The 14,634-nt window shown below is 34.3% G+C and overlaps 1 protein-coding gene across 3 annotated transcripts in view; it reads left to right on the top strand.

Moving 5' to 3' along the window:
- The window catches only part of inpp5b (inositol polyphosphate-5-phosphatase B), a 72,062-nt gene that overhangs the window by 48,095 nt on the left and 9,333 nt on the right, over nucleotides 1-14,634 (top strand). For all 3 annotated transcript variants that reach the window (XM_028819596.2, XM_051919084.1, XM_028819595.2), the window contains 10 exons: nucleotides 279-380; nucleotides 541-655; nucleotides 985-1,101; nucleotides 2,491-2,678; nucleotides 3,323-3,434; nucleotides 7,421-7,530; nucleotides 10,577-10,712; nucleotides 11,671-11,781; nucleotides 12,555-12,720; nucleotides 13,531-13,766. In XM_028819596.2, coding sequence (XP_028675429.2) covers nucleotides 279-380; nucleotides 541-655; nucleotides 985-1,101; nucleotides 2,491-2,678; nucleotides 3,323-3,434; nucleotides 7,421-7,530; nucleotides 10,577-10,712; nucleotides 11,671-11,781; nucleotides 12,555-12,720; nucleotides 13,531-13,766 — 1,393 coding nt within the window. The remainder of the gene's footprint in view (nucleotides 1-278; nucleotides 381-540; nucleotides 656-984; nucleotides 1,102-2,490; nucleotides 2,679-3,322; nucleotides 3,435-7,420; nucleotides 7,531-10,576; nucleotides 10,713-11,670; nucleotides 11,782-12,554; nucleotides 12,721-13,530; nucleotides 13,767-14,634) is intronic.

Below are 14,634 nucleotides of genomic sequence, written 5' to 3'. Positions count from 1 at the left end.
CCAGTATGCCATTTTATTACAGAGCACACTCATACAGAGTCATACTGGGATAATTCAAAGATGCCATTTAATCTGTCATTCATGTCTTTGGAATGTGGGTGAAAAATGGAGTGTTGCACAAAGATAATGAGACAAATGCATAAACTCCCCATAGACATCTGGAAATCAAACATGATCCACAATAATATACTGTTATTTTTACTGTCCGGTATATATTTATAGTGACATTGATTATAAAATTTTTTACTAGCTGCACCATATCTTGTTTTTTTTTTTAGGTTTTTTGTTGGTACTTACAATGTTAATGGGCAGTCTCCAAAAGAAAGCTTACTTCCTTGGCTGAAAGGTGGCATTGAACCTCCTGATATTTATCTTGTAGGGTATGTCAATAAAGCAGTATGGCTTTGCTGTCTATTTTTATTTTTGTGTATTGTTTACATTTTTATTCCATTGCTTTTTAGCTCCAGAAAAATGTAAATTTACCTGTCACGTTTATATTAATGCACGTGTTCTGTTCATGATAAATATACTTTCAAACAGGTTTCAAGAACTTGATCTCAGCAAAGAAGCATTTATCTTCAGTGATACTCCCAAGGAGCAGGAGTGGTCAAAAGCTGTATATGAGGGTCTGCATCCAGAAAGTAAATATGCTATGGTAAGGGAAAAAATGTCCTTAAAGCTATTGATGTTAGAAGTTAATCAATAAGTTGTTTACATTTCCAAGAAGATGTTTGTCAATTGCCAAGATAGCACACAAGAATGAAAAATAAATATCAATTTTATCTTCTGTGTCCATTTTCTCAAGTCATTGTATGGTTTCTGTACTTTTTAGTTAAAGTTGTAATGACCCATAATCACTGCACAATGTCTTCTCTATAGTTTTCTCCACATGAATCGTGTGTTTGTGTCCTTAGATTATATATAAAGGTTGTAAAGGTTTTTATTGACAGTCGGTATACTTGGTTCCTATCTTTATAATTCCAGATTAAGGTGATCCGCTTGGTGGGCATAATGCTGCTTTTTTATGTAAAGAAGGAACTTGCTGAATACATCTCTGCAATTGAAGCTGAATATGTTGGTACAGGAATAATGGGAAGAATGGTATGGCTAATTGATGACAATTACTGTATTGTGACCTTACATAAAAAACTATTCATGCATTTATTTTCTAAATTTGTCTTTTCCACTAAGGGCTTCAGAAACCATAATCTATTCCAGCAGACAGGAAACCATCCTGAAAAGGGTGATATTTCAAAACAAATTAATGTTTGCTCAAATATCAATCAAAAGATACTTGTCAAAGAAAAGTTTATGCAAATCAAAATGTAAAAAAGTCTTAAATTTTATAATGCAAACAAAATAGAGTAGAAAAGCAAAATTAAAGTTTCAACTACAAAGATAAAATCCAAAAAGCCAAAAATTACAGATTCTACAAAAGTCAAAAGATAAAGCTAGAGAAATTGCAAACAAAAACAATAAAGACTATTAAACAGAGATTTAGCCAAGAATACCAATGTCACCCCAAACTAGTTTTGGAAAAGTTATGTCATATAAATTTTCCAGGTAAGCATTATCCCTCCACCATCAAAAGCACATAAACACTTTATTATAATAATTAACGTAAGACAGGAGATAATTAGGAACAGATTGTAAATGTTATTGCCAGAATTAAAGAGAGGTTAGATCAGGAGAAACAAAAAGGATTTTCTGAAAAGGAAAGCAATACAGCGAAAGATCCAAACTAATCAGAAGATGCTTTCTTTAACCAAAATAAGTTAAACTTAAGCATGTGTAAGATTCTTTTGCGGAATTTTTCCAAAGCTGTATTGAAGCAAATACTGCATTGCTGGAAAAATACTACAAAATGATGGCAGTAAATAATATTTCCTGAAAAGACATGAATACACTGTTTTGCAATATATGTGTAATCTCAAGACATGGATCAATACTTGATAACATTTTAGACTTGAAAAATTAACATATTTGGTAAATTTTAATGTTTCATTTTTCACATCGGGACACAGATACCCATTAGGTTAGTTAATTTTTAAAATTTATAAAATCTGGTTCAATTTAAAACGCAATTTCATGAAGTAAAGTAATGTATACCATGATTGTGAAGAAATATGTTTGATTTAAAAAAATACCAAACATATCCTTTAAAAAAATACTAGACAAGCATAGGAGGTAGAAAAAATAGAGAAGTCAACAAAGTGCATGGCATCTGGGCTTATTTGCACAGTCTTCCACCTGTTCTGTAGGATCAAAACCAGATTAATTTGGCTATGTTAGGGACCACTGATTTAGGCAGACACTTATCCACAGGTTTAGGTAAGCTAATTAGAAATGTTGTTTGTCTGTTGCTTTTAAATATAGTACAGTACTTAAATGTTGATGGGAGATGAAAGACTGCAGTTTATTAAATTGTTTTAATTGAATGGTACCACAACTATTTTTTTCATATCTAAGTTTTTTTTTTACTTTTTTCAGGGTAACAAAGGGGCAGTAGGCATCAGGTTCAATTTCCATAATTCATCCTTATGTATTGTGAACTGTCACTTAGCAGCACATACAGAAGAATATGAAAGACGTAACCAGGATTTTAGAGACATCTGTAGCAGACTGACTTTCAGGTCTTTTGACCCAGTTCTTCCAAATCTGCCTATCATGAAACATGAGTAAGTATAAGTTTTGAAATTGATTAAATTGAATATGATTTTACAAAATTTATTAGAAATATTCTGTACCTTGCTTATTTCTTATCAGCCTTTGAATATTGTATTGTGACAAAGTACCAGATTTTTACTTTAAAACAATTATTTATTAATAACAGATACTTAGCATTTCTGCCTGTTTTATTTTTTATAATGACATGTCCAGAATAACAAAATAAGTGCTCCCTTTGGCAGAATGTCTTTTCCCCACTTACTGTTTTCATTGTTAATACTCTCTTGTTTATCACTATTAAGCTTATTTTTTTGTCTGTGCCTAAAATGCCCTTTCATTCCCTCATTTTAACAACTCACTTTCCATCGGTAATATCCTGCTATACTCACTACAAATTCCCAAGTTTATATAAAAACTGTATAAAGGCTCTACCGGACAATATATATTTGAATATTTAATAGATTATATTGTATAGTAAAAATGCTTATACATGCTTTAAGCACAGTAAAGAATACTTTTTCTATCAGTTTATTTTAGATGTTAGAGTCAGATATGGGAAACAGTTTGTTAAGGTCAGCTCTGACCCATGAAGATATTCAAACAGAAAGCAGTGACTTAATCCTATAAAATGATAAACAAAATGTATCTTTTGTAGGACTGTCCTTTGGTTTGGTGACCTAAACTACCGGATAAGTGACGTAGATGTTGAGCAAGTCAAAAAACTCATTGATGAAAGAGATTTTAAGACTCTTTATAAGTACGACCAGGTTTGTAGATTCTCTGTATTACTATATTGTCTGTGATGATTTAAACGATGATTTTAATTTATTTTATTAGCTGTGGTATTTTAAATATATGTGTATAAAATATGTGTGTTAGTTGTAAATAAGGTTATTTATTATTAAGGAATTTGAGAGGTATTTCCAAAGCCATTTTCAATTTGTCAAGTAAAACTTGACAACAATGTTCAGCTACTGTATAGCTAGCATCTAAAGGAAAGAAGCCTCCAACAGTACAGAAGTGTAATAGTAAGAATTTATTGGCTTAATCTGCTTAGAAAGTTAATTACATTTAAAGCATATTCTCAATTATTATTATTACCACATTTATTGGTATCCATTTTTTATTGGCTAATCTAGTCAGGAAATAATGTTAAATTATTGCTAAGCTCTTTAAATAAAATACAACACGTTAAAACTATCAAGTGACTGTAACTAGTTTTTCAAATATTTAAAACACACTTGGCCAAAAGTATGTGGACACCCTCCAGATTATTAAATTCAGGTGCCTTAGCCACCTTAATTAGAAACAGTTGCATAAAATCAAGCATATAGCCGTGCAATCTCCATTATCAATCATTGGCAGCAGTGACTTTATATGTGGCACTATTATAGAATGCCACATTGTCACAAGTCAGTATATGAAATTTCTACCGTGCTGAATGGCCCCAACTTTAATATTATCATGCAGTGGAAGCATCTAGGAGCAACAGCAGCTTAGTCACAAAGTGGCAAACCACACAAATTCACAAACTGGGGCCACTAAAGTGCTAAAGCAAATAATGCATATATATTGCCTGTCCTCTGTTGTTTCAGTCACAACAGAGTTCCATAATGCCATGGGAAGCAACATCAGAACAAAAACTCCTCATTGGGCTCTTCATGCTGAGCAGCTTCATTTACTCCAGCTGAGCAGCTGTAAACAAGCCTGAGATCACTATGCACAATAGCAAGTGTTGGCTGGAGTGGTGTTAAGTATGCTGCGTTTGGACTGTGGAGTGGAGGGAATGTGTTTTCTGGAGTTTTGAATCATACTTCACCATCTGGCAGTCTCATGGATGAATCTGGGATTGATGGATTCCAGGAGAACGCCTCCTTCTAGACTGCATAGTGCCTACTGTAAAGTTTTTCTGTGGGATAGGTCAGTTAGTTCCAGTGAAGGGTACTGTTAATACTACAGCATACAAAGACAATTTGAACATGGATCTGGGACTTCCATGCAACTAGGATACTGGTATTTCAGTTCCAGGTTTGTGTTTTTTGCCCATGGCTGAGTGGGTTTCCTCCCACAATCCAAAGACATGCAGTTAGGTGGATTGTTGATGCTAAATTGGACACTTATGTATGCTTGTTTGTTTATCCTGCGATGGGCTGACACTCTGTTCGGGAATCCTTCCTGCCTTTTGCCAGAACTTTACCCTGTTGTAGTAGAGAATTTTTGTGGAAGACACTGGCCTTCAGTATATTGCTTTGCTGTTTCATAGACAACATTAACAACTTGATTTCTGAAAACATGTACTGAACACAAATGCAAGTCTTTTCATGTCACATTTTTTCAAGCTGATTGTGTCTGTAAGTATTTGCAATAACTGGTTTTTACTTGAGTATTTAATATATTTCTTTGTTACACAAACAGATTCAAAAGAGTTTTTGCTTGCATGGATTTTATGCTTGAGCAAACAGGGCATTAATTTCCTTGGAGTAAGATAACCATTTTCTGTTCATACCATTTATATAGAGGAAATAGTCTCTTGTGTAACTGCTCTTGAAGCTGTTCGGTGTGGATGATGAAATGTAGGAAAATTCTGAGTATTATTCTTTTTTCATTACCTTCCTCTGAGTTACTTTTAGAATCTTCATAGTTCATTCATACCACTTGCCTCTGCTGTTGCTGGCTAGAACTGCCACCATCACAAATCCTGGCTCCCACTATGTCTCAATAGCACTAGTCAACTTATAAGCAGATGAATTTGTTGGGTTAGATAAGTTGGTTATTTTTGCACATTTTGATGAAGTTAACCACATTTTTTTACATTTTCTTGATCAATTGTTTTTCCAAACCACCCTTTTCCAATATTAGCAGTCATAAAATTATAATTGCCAGAGATTTTTTTGTCGCGTTTTAAATCCATACCTAGACAGATCATCAACTACAGCAAAGACAATCACAGTTTGTAATAGATCATAACTTAGCAGACCCTTGGAAATGCTTAAATCAAATTCAAGAGAATATTCCTTCTTCTCACCAGTATATCATAGCTATACAAGAATGCATTATTTCTTCATTAATAATAATTTATTGCCCACAATCAAATTTTGTAAGTACACTACTGTTGCTGTCTCCGATCTTGGAGCTTGAATCACTATGCCCTGAACACTCGTTTCGTAGCTGTTGGCTTAACACCCTGTCTTTAGAAGATGTGAACTTTACAGAGTTCATGTCCAAACAAATTGATTATTTTTTAGACACTAACACATCATCAGAGGTTTCTATAGGAATACGTTGGGAAAGTTTAAAGGCATTTTTAGAGAACAGATTATTGCATATCAGTCTCATAAAAATAAATTGGAGACCAAGAAGGTGGCAGAGTTCATCATTGAGATTTTCGGAATAGGTCATAAATATGCCACATCTCTAAATAAAGCATTTTACAGGAGACAACAAGCTCTACAATCGGGAGTGTAATATCATGACAACAAACATTCTCCAAATTTTATATTTGATTGTAAACTATAATACTTTCTTGAAATAATTTTCTTTGAATTCTGTCTGTAGATCAATATGAAATGCTAATATTTTTGTAAAAATATTTGCAAATGTTCTTTTGCAGAGCTGGTTTGTATAAAGAACAGTTTTTTGTGCACATATTCCATAAAATTGAGCACTGTTTAAAACTTACCATATTTAAACTGCAATATGATTTTAGTAGTTATTTTTGCACAAAAATGTGCATTTTTATTTCTTTAGGTATGTTTACATATAATGCAAAAAGCACCAACTGTGACTACCATATCTGTCTTTCCAACTGTCGGTCTTTCCAAATTTAACAGTTTGACTTCCAGTGGACCAAGTTTGTTCAAATTTGGCAAAATTGTTCTTCAAGAAAATTTGCTAGGATAGTTCAATTTTCATTGAGATATCTAGAATAGAGCCTCCTGTATACATTTTTTAATTTTCAAAATCTGTTATTGAAAGGCATTAGGGAAGTCTTCAAACTCTGAAACAATCAATTATGGATTAGTTTACTGTTTCAAGTTTAGCTTGAGAATGGTCACTATTAATTGTACATTTTTAATTTTTTTGTCTTTTACTCGTCTGACAGCCGTAACATACTGCATTCAAGGTTTAATTGGTGACTGCTTTCATAACTTCTCATTAGTTAATAATGAGGGGTGAATGACAATAGAACCACCAGCTCTCCAGCTAACATGCTTCCATTTAAAACTGTACATGCATCATGAAGTATCTATGTTAATAAAATGTTTTGAAATACATGAATGAGAATGGAAGGACCACAAAACATATGTATAAAGTTCTCAGAAGAAAAAAATACAATTTTTGTCTTGGAAGAATGAAAGTACTAACAACCCATATAATTAACTTTCATTATCTGCTAGGCCTGGCTTCTAATTACGAAACTGGTTGGAACAAAGGCATGTTGCAACTGCAGACCTCTAGGATTGTAATTTAGAACCACTGATATAAAACATGTTTTATTTAATTAATTAGAAACAATAAGTGAGGACTAAAACAGAAAATAAGTAAAACATTTTGTAGTTGACAGTTGTAGTTAAACAAAAAAATGTACAATGCATTACAAAGAACAGCAACCATATATTTGCTATATTATCTTAATAGTCAGGTTTTGTTTCCAAGGTCTATCCTTTTAATAAAAGTTGTACTTTTACATGCTTTTGATACAGCATATTAAACAATATTTTGATTTACACTTTGAAAATCATATATTTCCCAGTTAAAGAAGCAGATGGAAGAAAAAGCAGTGTTTGATGGTTTTACAGAAGGAGAGCTCACATTTCAGCCAACTTATAAATACGACACAGGATCTGATCAGTGGGATACAAGGTACAAAAATGCAATTCAGGATTAGCCAGTCTAAAAGCTCTTTTTTTATTAACGTTAATTTAGTAAAAGAGCCTATGCAGTTTCATAGATTATGAATAATTTAATTATATACCACATGTATTTGAAAACCTTCAAAATGTACTACACTATACTACTGTATTTTTCCTGTTAATATTTTACAGATGCTAAGACACTTCAGATCATTTAATTTTTTAAACATTTGTTCCTGTTTTTTCCCCTGGTCAAAGCCTACATTCCTGTTTTCAGATGCAGGATACTCTCATTCAAACATTTCAACTTATCTACAACTTTCTGCATTTGAATTCCTCATTTAGAATGCAGTATCTTTTATTTGGTTTTTTTGTCTGTTTTTTCTTTTTTTTAATATTTTATGATTTTCTACAATCAGTCTCAGCTTATTTCTAATTTACTTCACGAGCCATATGTAACAATAATTTATATTAATGCTAAATTATGAAGTTGTAATATCAAATCTAATCTGGAACAAGAATTGGAATCAAGATAGAAAGGTGGTTAGGCCATTTTATATCTGATATTATGTACATCTTTTTTTTTCTGAGCTCCTCTTCATTTATTTTCATCTGCCATATAGTGTGCCTTTGTTGACATTAACGGACTACTCCTCACTTTCCATTGTCTATGATTGTCCAGCATTGACAGTCAGCCTGCCCACCTTCTGCAGGGCAATCCAGTTAGATAACATGAGGCACTTTCTTTCCCTGCCACCTACCAGAGCTTCGTAGAAAACATTTAAACAGGACATGTTTTTCTAGATGTACTCCCGGACGCTCTGCAGTATTCTTATATGCCATATAGTGTGTCTTTGTTGACATAAACGAACTACTCATCACCTTCCAATGGTGGTATCTATGGGTGGATGCGGTGCCCTGAAATCGGAACACCATGTATAAAAAAGTGGCGTCTTTTCTACATGGTATGACTGAAATTTATGCAAATATCTTTAAATTAAAGCTCCAATGTACACTTTAATCATGTCTGAACTCTTTAATTTGTAATTTTGTAGATTTGTAACTATGGAGCAGAGGGTTTATTCAAAGAAAAATGTGTCTGTTACAAACCTTATGGAGGGCACTGTGTGTGTGTGTGTATGTATATATATATATATATATATAAATATATATATATACAGTGCATCCGGAAAGTATTCACAGCACATCACTTTTTCCACATTTTGTTATGTTACAGCCTTATTCCAAAATTTTTTTCCTCAGAATTCTACACACAACACCCCATAATGACAACGTGAAAAAAGTTTACTTGAGGTTTTTGCAAATTTATTAAAAATAAAAAAATTGAGAAAGCACATGTCCATAAGTATTCACAGCCTTTGCCGTGAAGCTCGAAATTGAGCTCAGGTGCATCCTGTTTCCCCTGATCATCCTTGAGATGTTTCTGCAGCTTAATTGGAGTCCACCTGTGGTAAATTCAGTTGACTGGACATGATTTGGAAAGACACACACCTGTCTATATAAGGTCCCACAGTTGACAGTTCGTGTCAGAGCACAAACCAAGCATGAAGTCAAAGGAATTGTCTGTAGACCTCCGAGACAGGATTGTCTCGAGGCACATATTTGGGGAAGGTTACAGAAAAATTTCTGCTGCTTTGAAGGTCCCAATGAGCACAGTGGCCTCCATCATCCGTAAGTGTAAGAAGTTCGAAACCACCAGGACTCTTCCTAGAGCTGGCCGGCCATCTAAATTGAGCGATCGGGGGAGAAGGGCCTTAGTCAGGGAGGTGACCAAGAACCCGATGGTCACTCTGTCAGAGCTCCAGAGGTCCTCTGTGGAGAGAGGAGAACCTTCCAGAAGGACAACCATCTCTGCAGCAATCCACCAATCAAGCCTGTATGGTAGAGTGGCCAGACGGAAGCCACTCCTTAGCAAAAGGCACATGGCAGCCCGCCTGGAGTTTGCCAAAAGGCACCTGAAGGACTCTCAGACCATGAGAAAGAAAATTCTCTGGTCTGATGAGACAAAGATTGAACTCTTTGGTGTGAATGCCAGGCGTCATGTTTGGAGGAAACCTGGCACCATCCCTACAGTGAAGCATGGTGGTGGCAGCATCATGCTGTGGGGATGTTTTTCAGCGGCAGGAACTGGGAGACTAGTCAGGATAAAGGGACAGATGACTGCAGCATTGTACAGAAACATCCTGGATGAAAACCTGCTCCAGAGCGCTCTTGACCTCAGACTGGGGCAACGGTTCATCTTTCAGCAGGACAACGACCCTAAGCACAGAGCCAAGATATCAAAGGAGTGGCTTCAGGACAACTCTGCGAATGTCCTTGAGTGGCCCAGCCAGAGCCCAGACTTGAATCCGATTGAACATCTCTGGAGAGATCTTAAAATGGCTGTGCACCAACGCTTCCCATCCAACCTGATGGAGCTTGAGAAGTGCTGCAAAGAGGAATGGGCGAAACTGGCCAAGGATAGGTGTGCCAAGCTTGTGGCATCATATTCAACAAGACTTGAGGCTGTAATTGTTGCCAAAGGTGCATCGACAAAGTATTGAGCAAAGGCTCACAGGTGGGGCAGTGGTAGTGCTGCTGCTTTGCAGTAAGGAGACTGTGGAAGGTTATGGGTTCGGTTCCTCCCTGTGTGGATAGCGCTTTGAGTACTGAGAAAAGCGCTATATAAATGTAATGAATTATTATTATTATTACTTATGTACATGTGATTTCTCAGTTTTTTTATTTTTAATAAATTTGCAAAAACCTCAAGTAAACTTTTTTCACATTGTCATTATGGGGTGTTGTGTGCAGAATTCTGAGGAAAAAAATGAATTTAATCCATTTTGGAATAAGGCTGAAACATAACAAAAGGTGGAAAAAGTGATGCGCTGTGAATACTTTCTGGATGCACTGTATGTGTGTGTGTTTGTGTTATATATTTATATAGTAGCTATATTTTTATCCTTTCAAGTTGAACGGAATATAAGGTTATGCAGTTTAAAAAGAGGAATTATTTTCAGAGATATATTAATTTTGTTTTAACCGGTCATCAGTGAAAAGTGCAGAACTCCAGCCTGGTGTGACCGTATTTTATGGAAAGGAAAAAGTGTGAAGCAGCTACAATACAGCAGTCACTTATCTTTGAAAACTAGCGACCACAAACCTGTCAGCTCAATTTTTGAAATTGGGGTAAGAAAAAAAATGAATCCATTCAACTTTTCTGATATAGATATTATTACTGTATTACTGTGTATTTGACATGCAAGTTATAATGCATAAAATATCATGTTTTTAAACTGCAGAGGATAATATTTATTTATGAATGAAATATCTCAGAATCTATAACAATATTACATTTTGAATTATTGCTGAGTTCACATTCAATATTTGGAAAATACAGTTTTACTGAATTTAAATGCATTTTACTGTAGTTGAGCTATCTAAGGAAAACAAAACAAACTTAATGCATTGTAATTAAGGCTATCTTTAAAGTCTTCAGTCTGTGATGTATAGAATTGCTGCTTTTGTAATATACTGTATATTTACAAGTCGGTATTATATGTGGTTAGGCGATTGTTTACACATTGTCTGTAATTCAAAGGAATGGGTTGCTTACTTAGGAGAAGCAGCTTTGGTCACCTGACCCTTTAAGGACTACTTATGGGATAAAAAGAGATGCATAGGTAGAGAGAACTAATGCACTCTAAAGAAAATTTGAGCCTGGCATCCTTGTAGCCAAAGCAAGCCATTCCTTAATCAGACCTTGTACTTGTCCCAGAAATTACCCAAAGTAGTGATGTAAAGGACACCTCCAGCCAGAATCATTGTTAGGTCCGTATATAAAGAACCACTGGAGAAGTTTTTTTTTTCTTTGTCAATCCTTTTATTTTTTCTAAGTTTTCCTTTGCTTATCCCTCCTTCAGGTATGCTTTTGTTACAGGGACATTTTTTGACAGTTTTATTTCTTGACCTTATTCAGGATGCAGAGATACACCAAAGCGATGTTATTCTTATTATAAGAATACAAAATATATTTTAACACTTACTTTCAAACTCAAATACTGTCAGATATTTTTAAAGAAAGAACAATTTTCAAAAAGATTTCAGACTATGTCATAGTAATAATTGTTGTATGTTTCTCTTACAGATAAAAGTAGTGAATGAAGAGTTATACAAAAAGACTTTTGAGGAAATAGTGCGATCACTGGATAAAATGGAAAATGAATGTATTCCTTCAGTTTCTCTTTCAGAGCGTGAGGTATATATGACATGTTTTAATAGTTTTGTTTTTTACTTTATAATTAATGGTTGTTACTGATTCACTTCATGTATAAAACATACGTACAGTACTTAAACAACTGTACATTGTAATAGCTGCTTTGTTCCATTTTTTGATAGTTCTTCCATGTGCTAAAATCCACAAATCTGTTACCCACCATAACAATAAATAGCAATACTTTAAATTATGTGTGAAACAGGAATAATGAGTTCATTCTGTTTATTTCCTTAAATTGTCTGTAGAATTGAATAGCCACTTAAATGATAAATAAATTAATTTTATTTCAAGTAGAGTGCATAAAGAGAGAATAACTTAGGTTTTAGTGTAATCATGTGCAACATATACAACCTGTTTCCACAGAGAATATTTACCATAATGAAAAAGAAAATAACTACTGAAAATTGGAATCCTGAGTAAATAATGCAAATACTATAAACTGCAAAGTTGACCAAACTTTTTTTCTCTAAAAATGTCCAATTTTTGTTATACTCAAAACAGCACAAGTAAGACTGAGTGTGCATTTGTGTGAATGTTCACTGTAAAGGAACTATGCAGAGTTGGTTTCATCCTTCTGCCCACTGCTGCCGTGATGGGGTCTGTTTGCCAACACTTCGATAATGGCAAATGTTGGTTCAGCTAACGTATTTCTGTTAGCATCGAGCTTCACTTAAGACGGTGCAGTGTGTTGTAATTAACAAAATGTCAATTTAAATATAGCATTCACTGATGGAGTTACATCTTTTTTCTTTCAGTTTTATTTCAAAGATGTAAAGTACATGCAGCGACAGGTTCAGACATTTACCATATACAATGATGGACAAGTTCCCTGTCAATTTCAGTTTATTCAGAAGCTGGAGGAACCTGCTTACTGTAAACCATGGCTCACTGCACAGCCCTGCAAAGGTTTCGTTGCTCAAGGTACATTAGACATCTAATCTTTTGCATTTTATTCCTGTGAATTCTGTCTGTTTTTATAAATTTGCATTAGTATGACCTCAGTATTAGTTGGATCTTGGTCCAGTAGTAATGTTTCAAAATAGATTTTCAGTAAGCAATATCATATCATATAAAACATTTTAACTTAAATTCATTGTAAATGGGTATTTTGTAAAATGCTGTTCAGAAAATAGCTTCATTCCAGAGATGGTGCATTCTGATAATTTAGAAAGATTAATATTTAATCTGAAAAATGTAATTATGTGTAAAAAGTTTAGTATCCTTTAATTATTATTTGATCAATATTATTTGAACAATAGTCTTAGGAGGATTAAAAATTAACCATAAAAATGAAATATGTGAATTTCTAAAATTTGAAAACTTTATGCAAAAACTGAATATTCATGTGAGTAGTAGAGAATTTGCAATACAAGGGTGAGCTGGTGGAAATTAAACTATATTTATTCCACTGAATTGACAGTGGTAAGACACCTTATGAGACACATGGTCCCTCCAATGTGTGCATGGTGTGCCCCTTCCCGTTAATCTTTCCAAGTACACCAGCCATGGTAACTACCCTGGAAACATCCTTAGTCAGTGCCCAAACCCTAATTACAAAACTGTTCCGTTTGGTCCTATCCTGTTAGTCACTCAGATTTTTAAAAATTATTTTATTAAAAATTTTTATAATTATTTTGTTTATTTTAATATCAAAATACCAGTCATGGCACATCTGTGATTTAGTATAAAAAGATATACCACAAAGGGAACTGTTTTAATTTTGTTTAACAGGTGCAAAATTAGAAATTGAACTTGAAGTGTTTGTAAATAAAACTACTGCCACAAAGTTAACCAGCCAAGAAGAGAAATTAGAAGATATATTAATTCTGCACCTAGAAAGGGGTAAAGACTACTTTGTTCCTATTTCTGGTAATTATCTCCCAAGTTGCTTTGGATCTTCACTACAAGCATTGTGCTATATGCGAGAACCAATCCAAGATATGCCTCCAGAACATATTCAGCAATTTGTAAGTAAAGTTTAATTTTATCTCCATTCAGCTTACCGTTACTTATACAAACATACTGCAACAATTCTCAACAGTTTAAAGATATAGCACAGTAATCCATTTTTTTTTTATTACCAATATGCAGTATATTTATTATATTTATAGTAAATGAATCACACTTCAATTTTAAAAACTTTTGGGGGTTGCTTAATCCTGCAAATATGCACACATAAGTTAGGAGCTCTTTCTAGTTGAGATGACAATTGATCAAAGAGAATTATGAATGTCAGTGAATATTAATCAGCATTTCAGTTATTATTTGTTAATATTGTACTTTGCTAAAAAGTAGCCTTGTTAATCACTTCATATTAGTATTTTTACATTTTATAAGAAATGTCAAATAGTGGATTTTGTGAAATAGATGGACATGGCTGTGATGAATATGTATTTTAAGAAGAGGTAGGAAAACAGGTGTATGCAGGAGGGTCAGTCTGAAGGAGTTTGGAAACTGCAAAGTGGTGGCAAAGGAAAGCGTTGCTAGGCAGCCTAGGATGGTGGTCTGTAGGATGATGTTGGATATTAAGTAGAGGAGGAGAGTGAGGACAGAGCCAAGGATCAAGTGGTGGAAGCTGAAAAAGAAAGATGGTAAAGTGGAGTTCAGGGAGAAGGTAAGACAGGTAATAGGTGGCAGTGAACAGTTACCAGAGAGCTGGGCAACTACAGCAGAAGTGGTAATGGAGACAGCTAGAAGGGTGCTTGGTGTGACATCTGGACAGATGAAGAAGGACAAAGAAACCCGGTGTTAGAAAGGGGAAGTATAGCAGAGGATACAGAGGAAGAGGCTGGTGAATAAGAAGCGAGATAATCAGAGTGATGCAGAAAGTACAAG

The sequence above is a fragment of the Erpetoichthys calabaricus genome, chromosome 14, assembly GCF_900747795.2.
Source record: "Erpetoichthys calabaricus chromosome 14, fErpCal1.3, whole genome shotgun sequence".
NCBI classification, from domain to species: Eukaryota; Metazoa; Chordata; class Cladistia; order Polypteriformes; family Polypteridae; genus Erpetoichthys; species Erpetoichthys calabaricus.
This window is presented reverse-complemented; position numbering and strand designations above follow the sequence as displayed.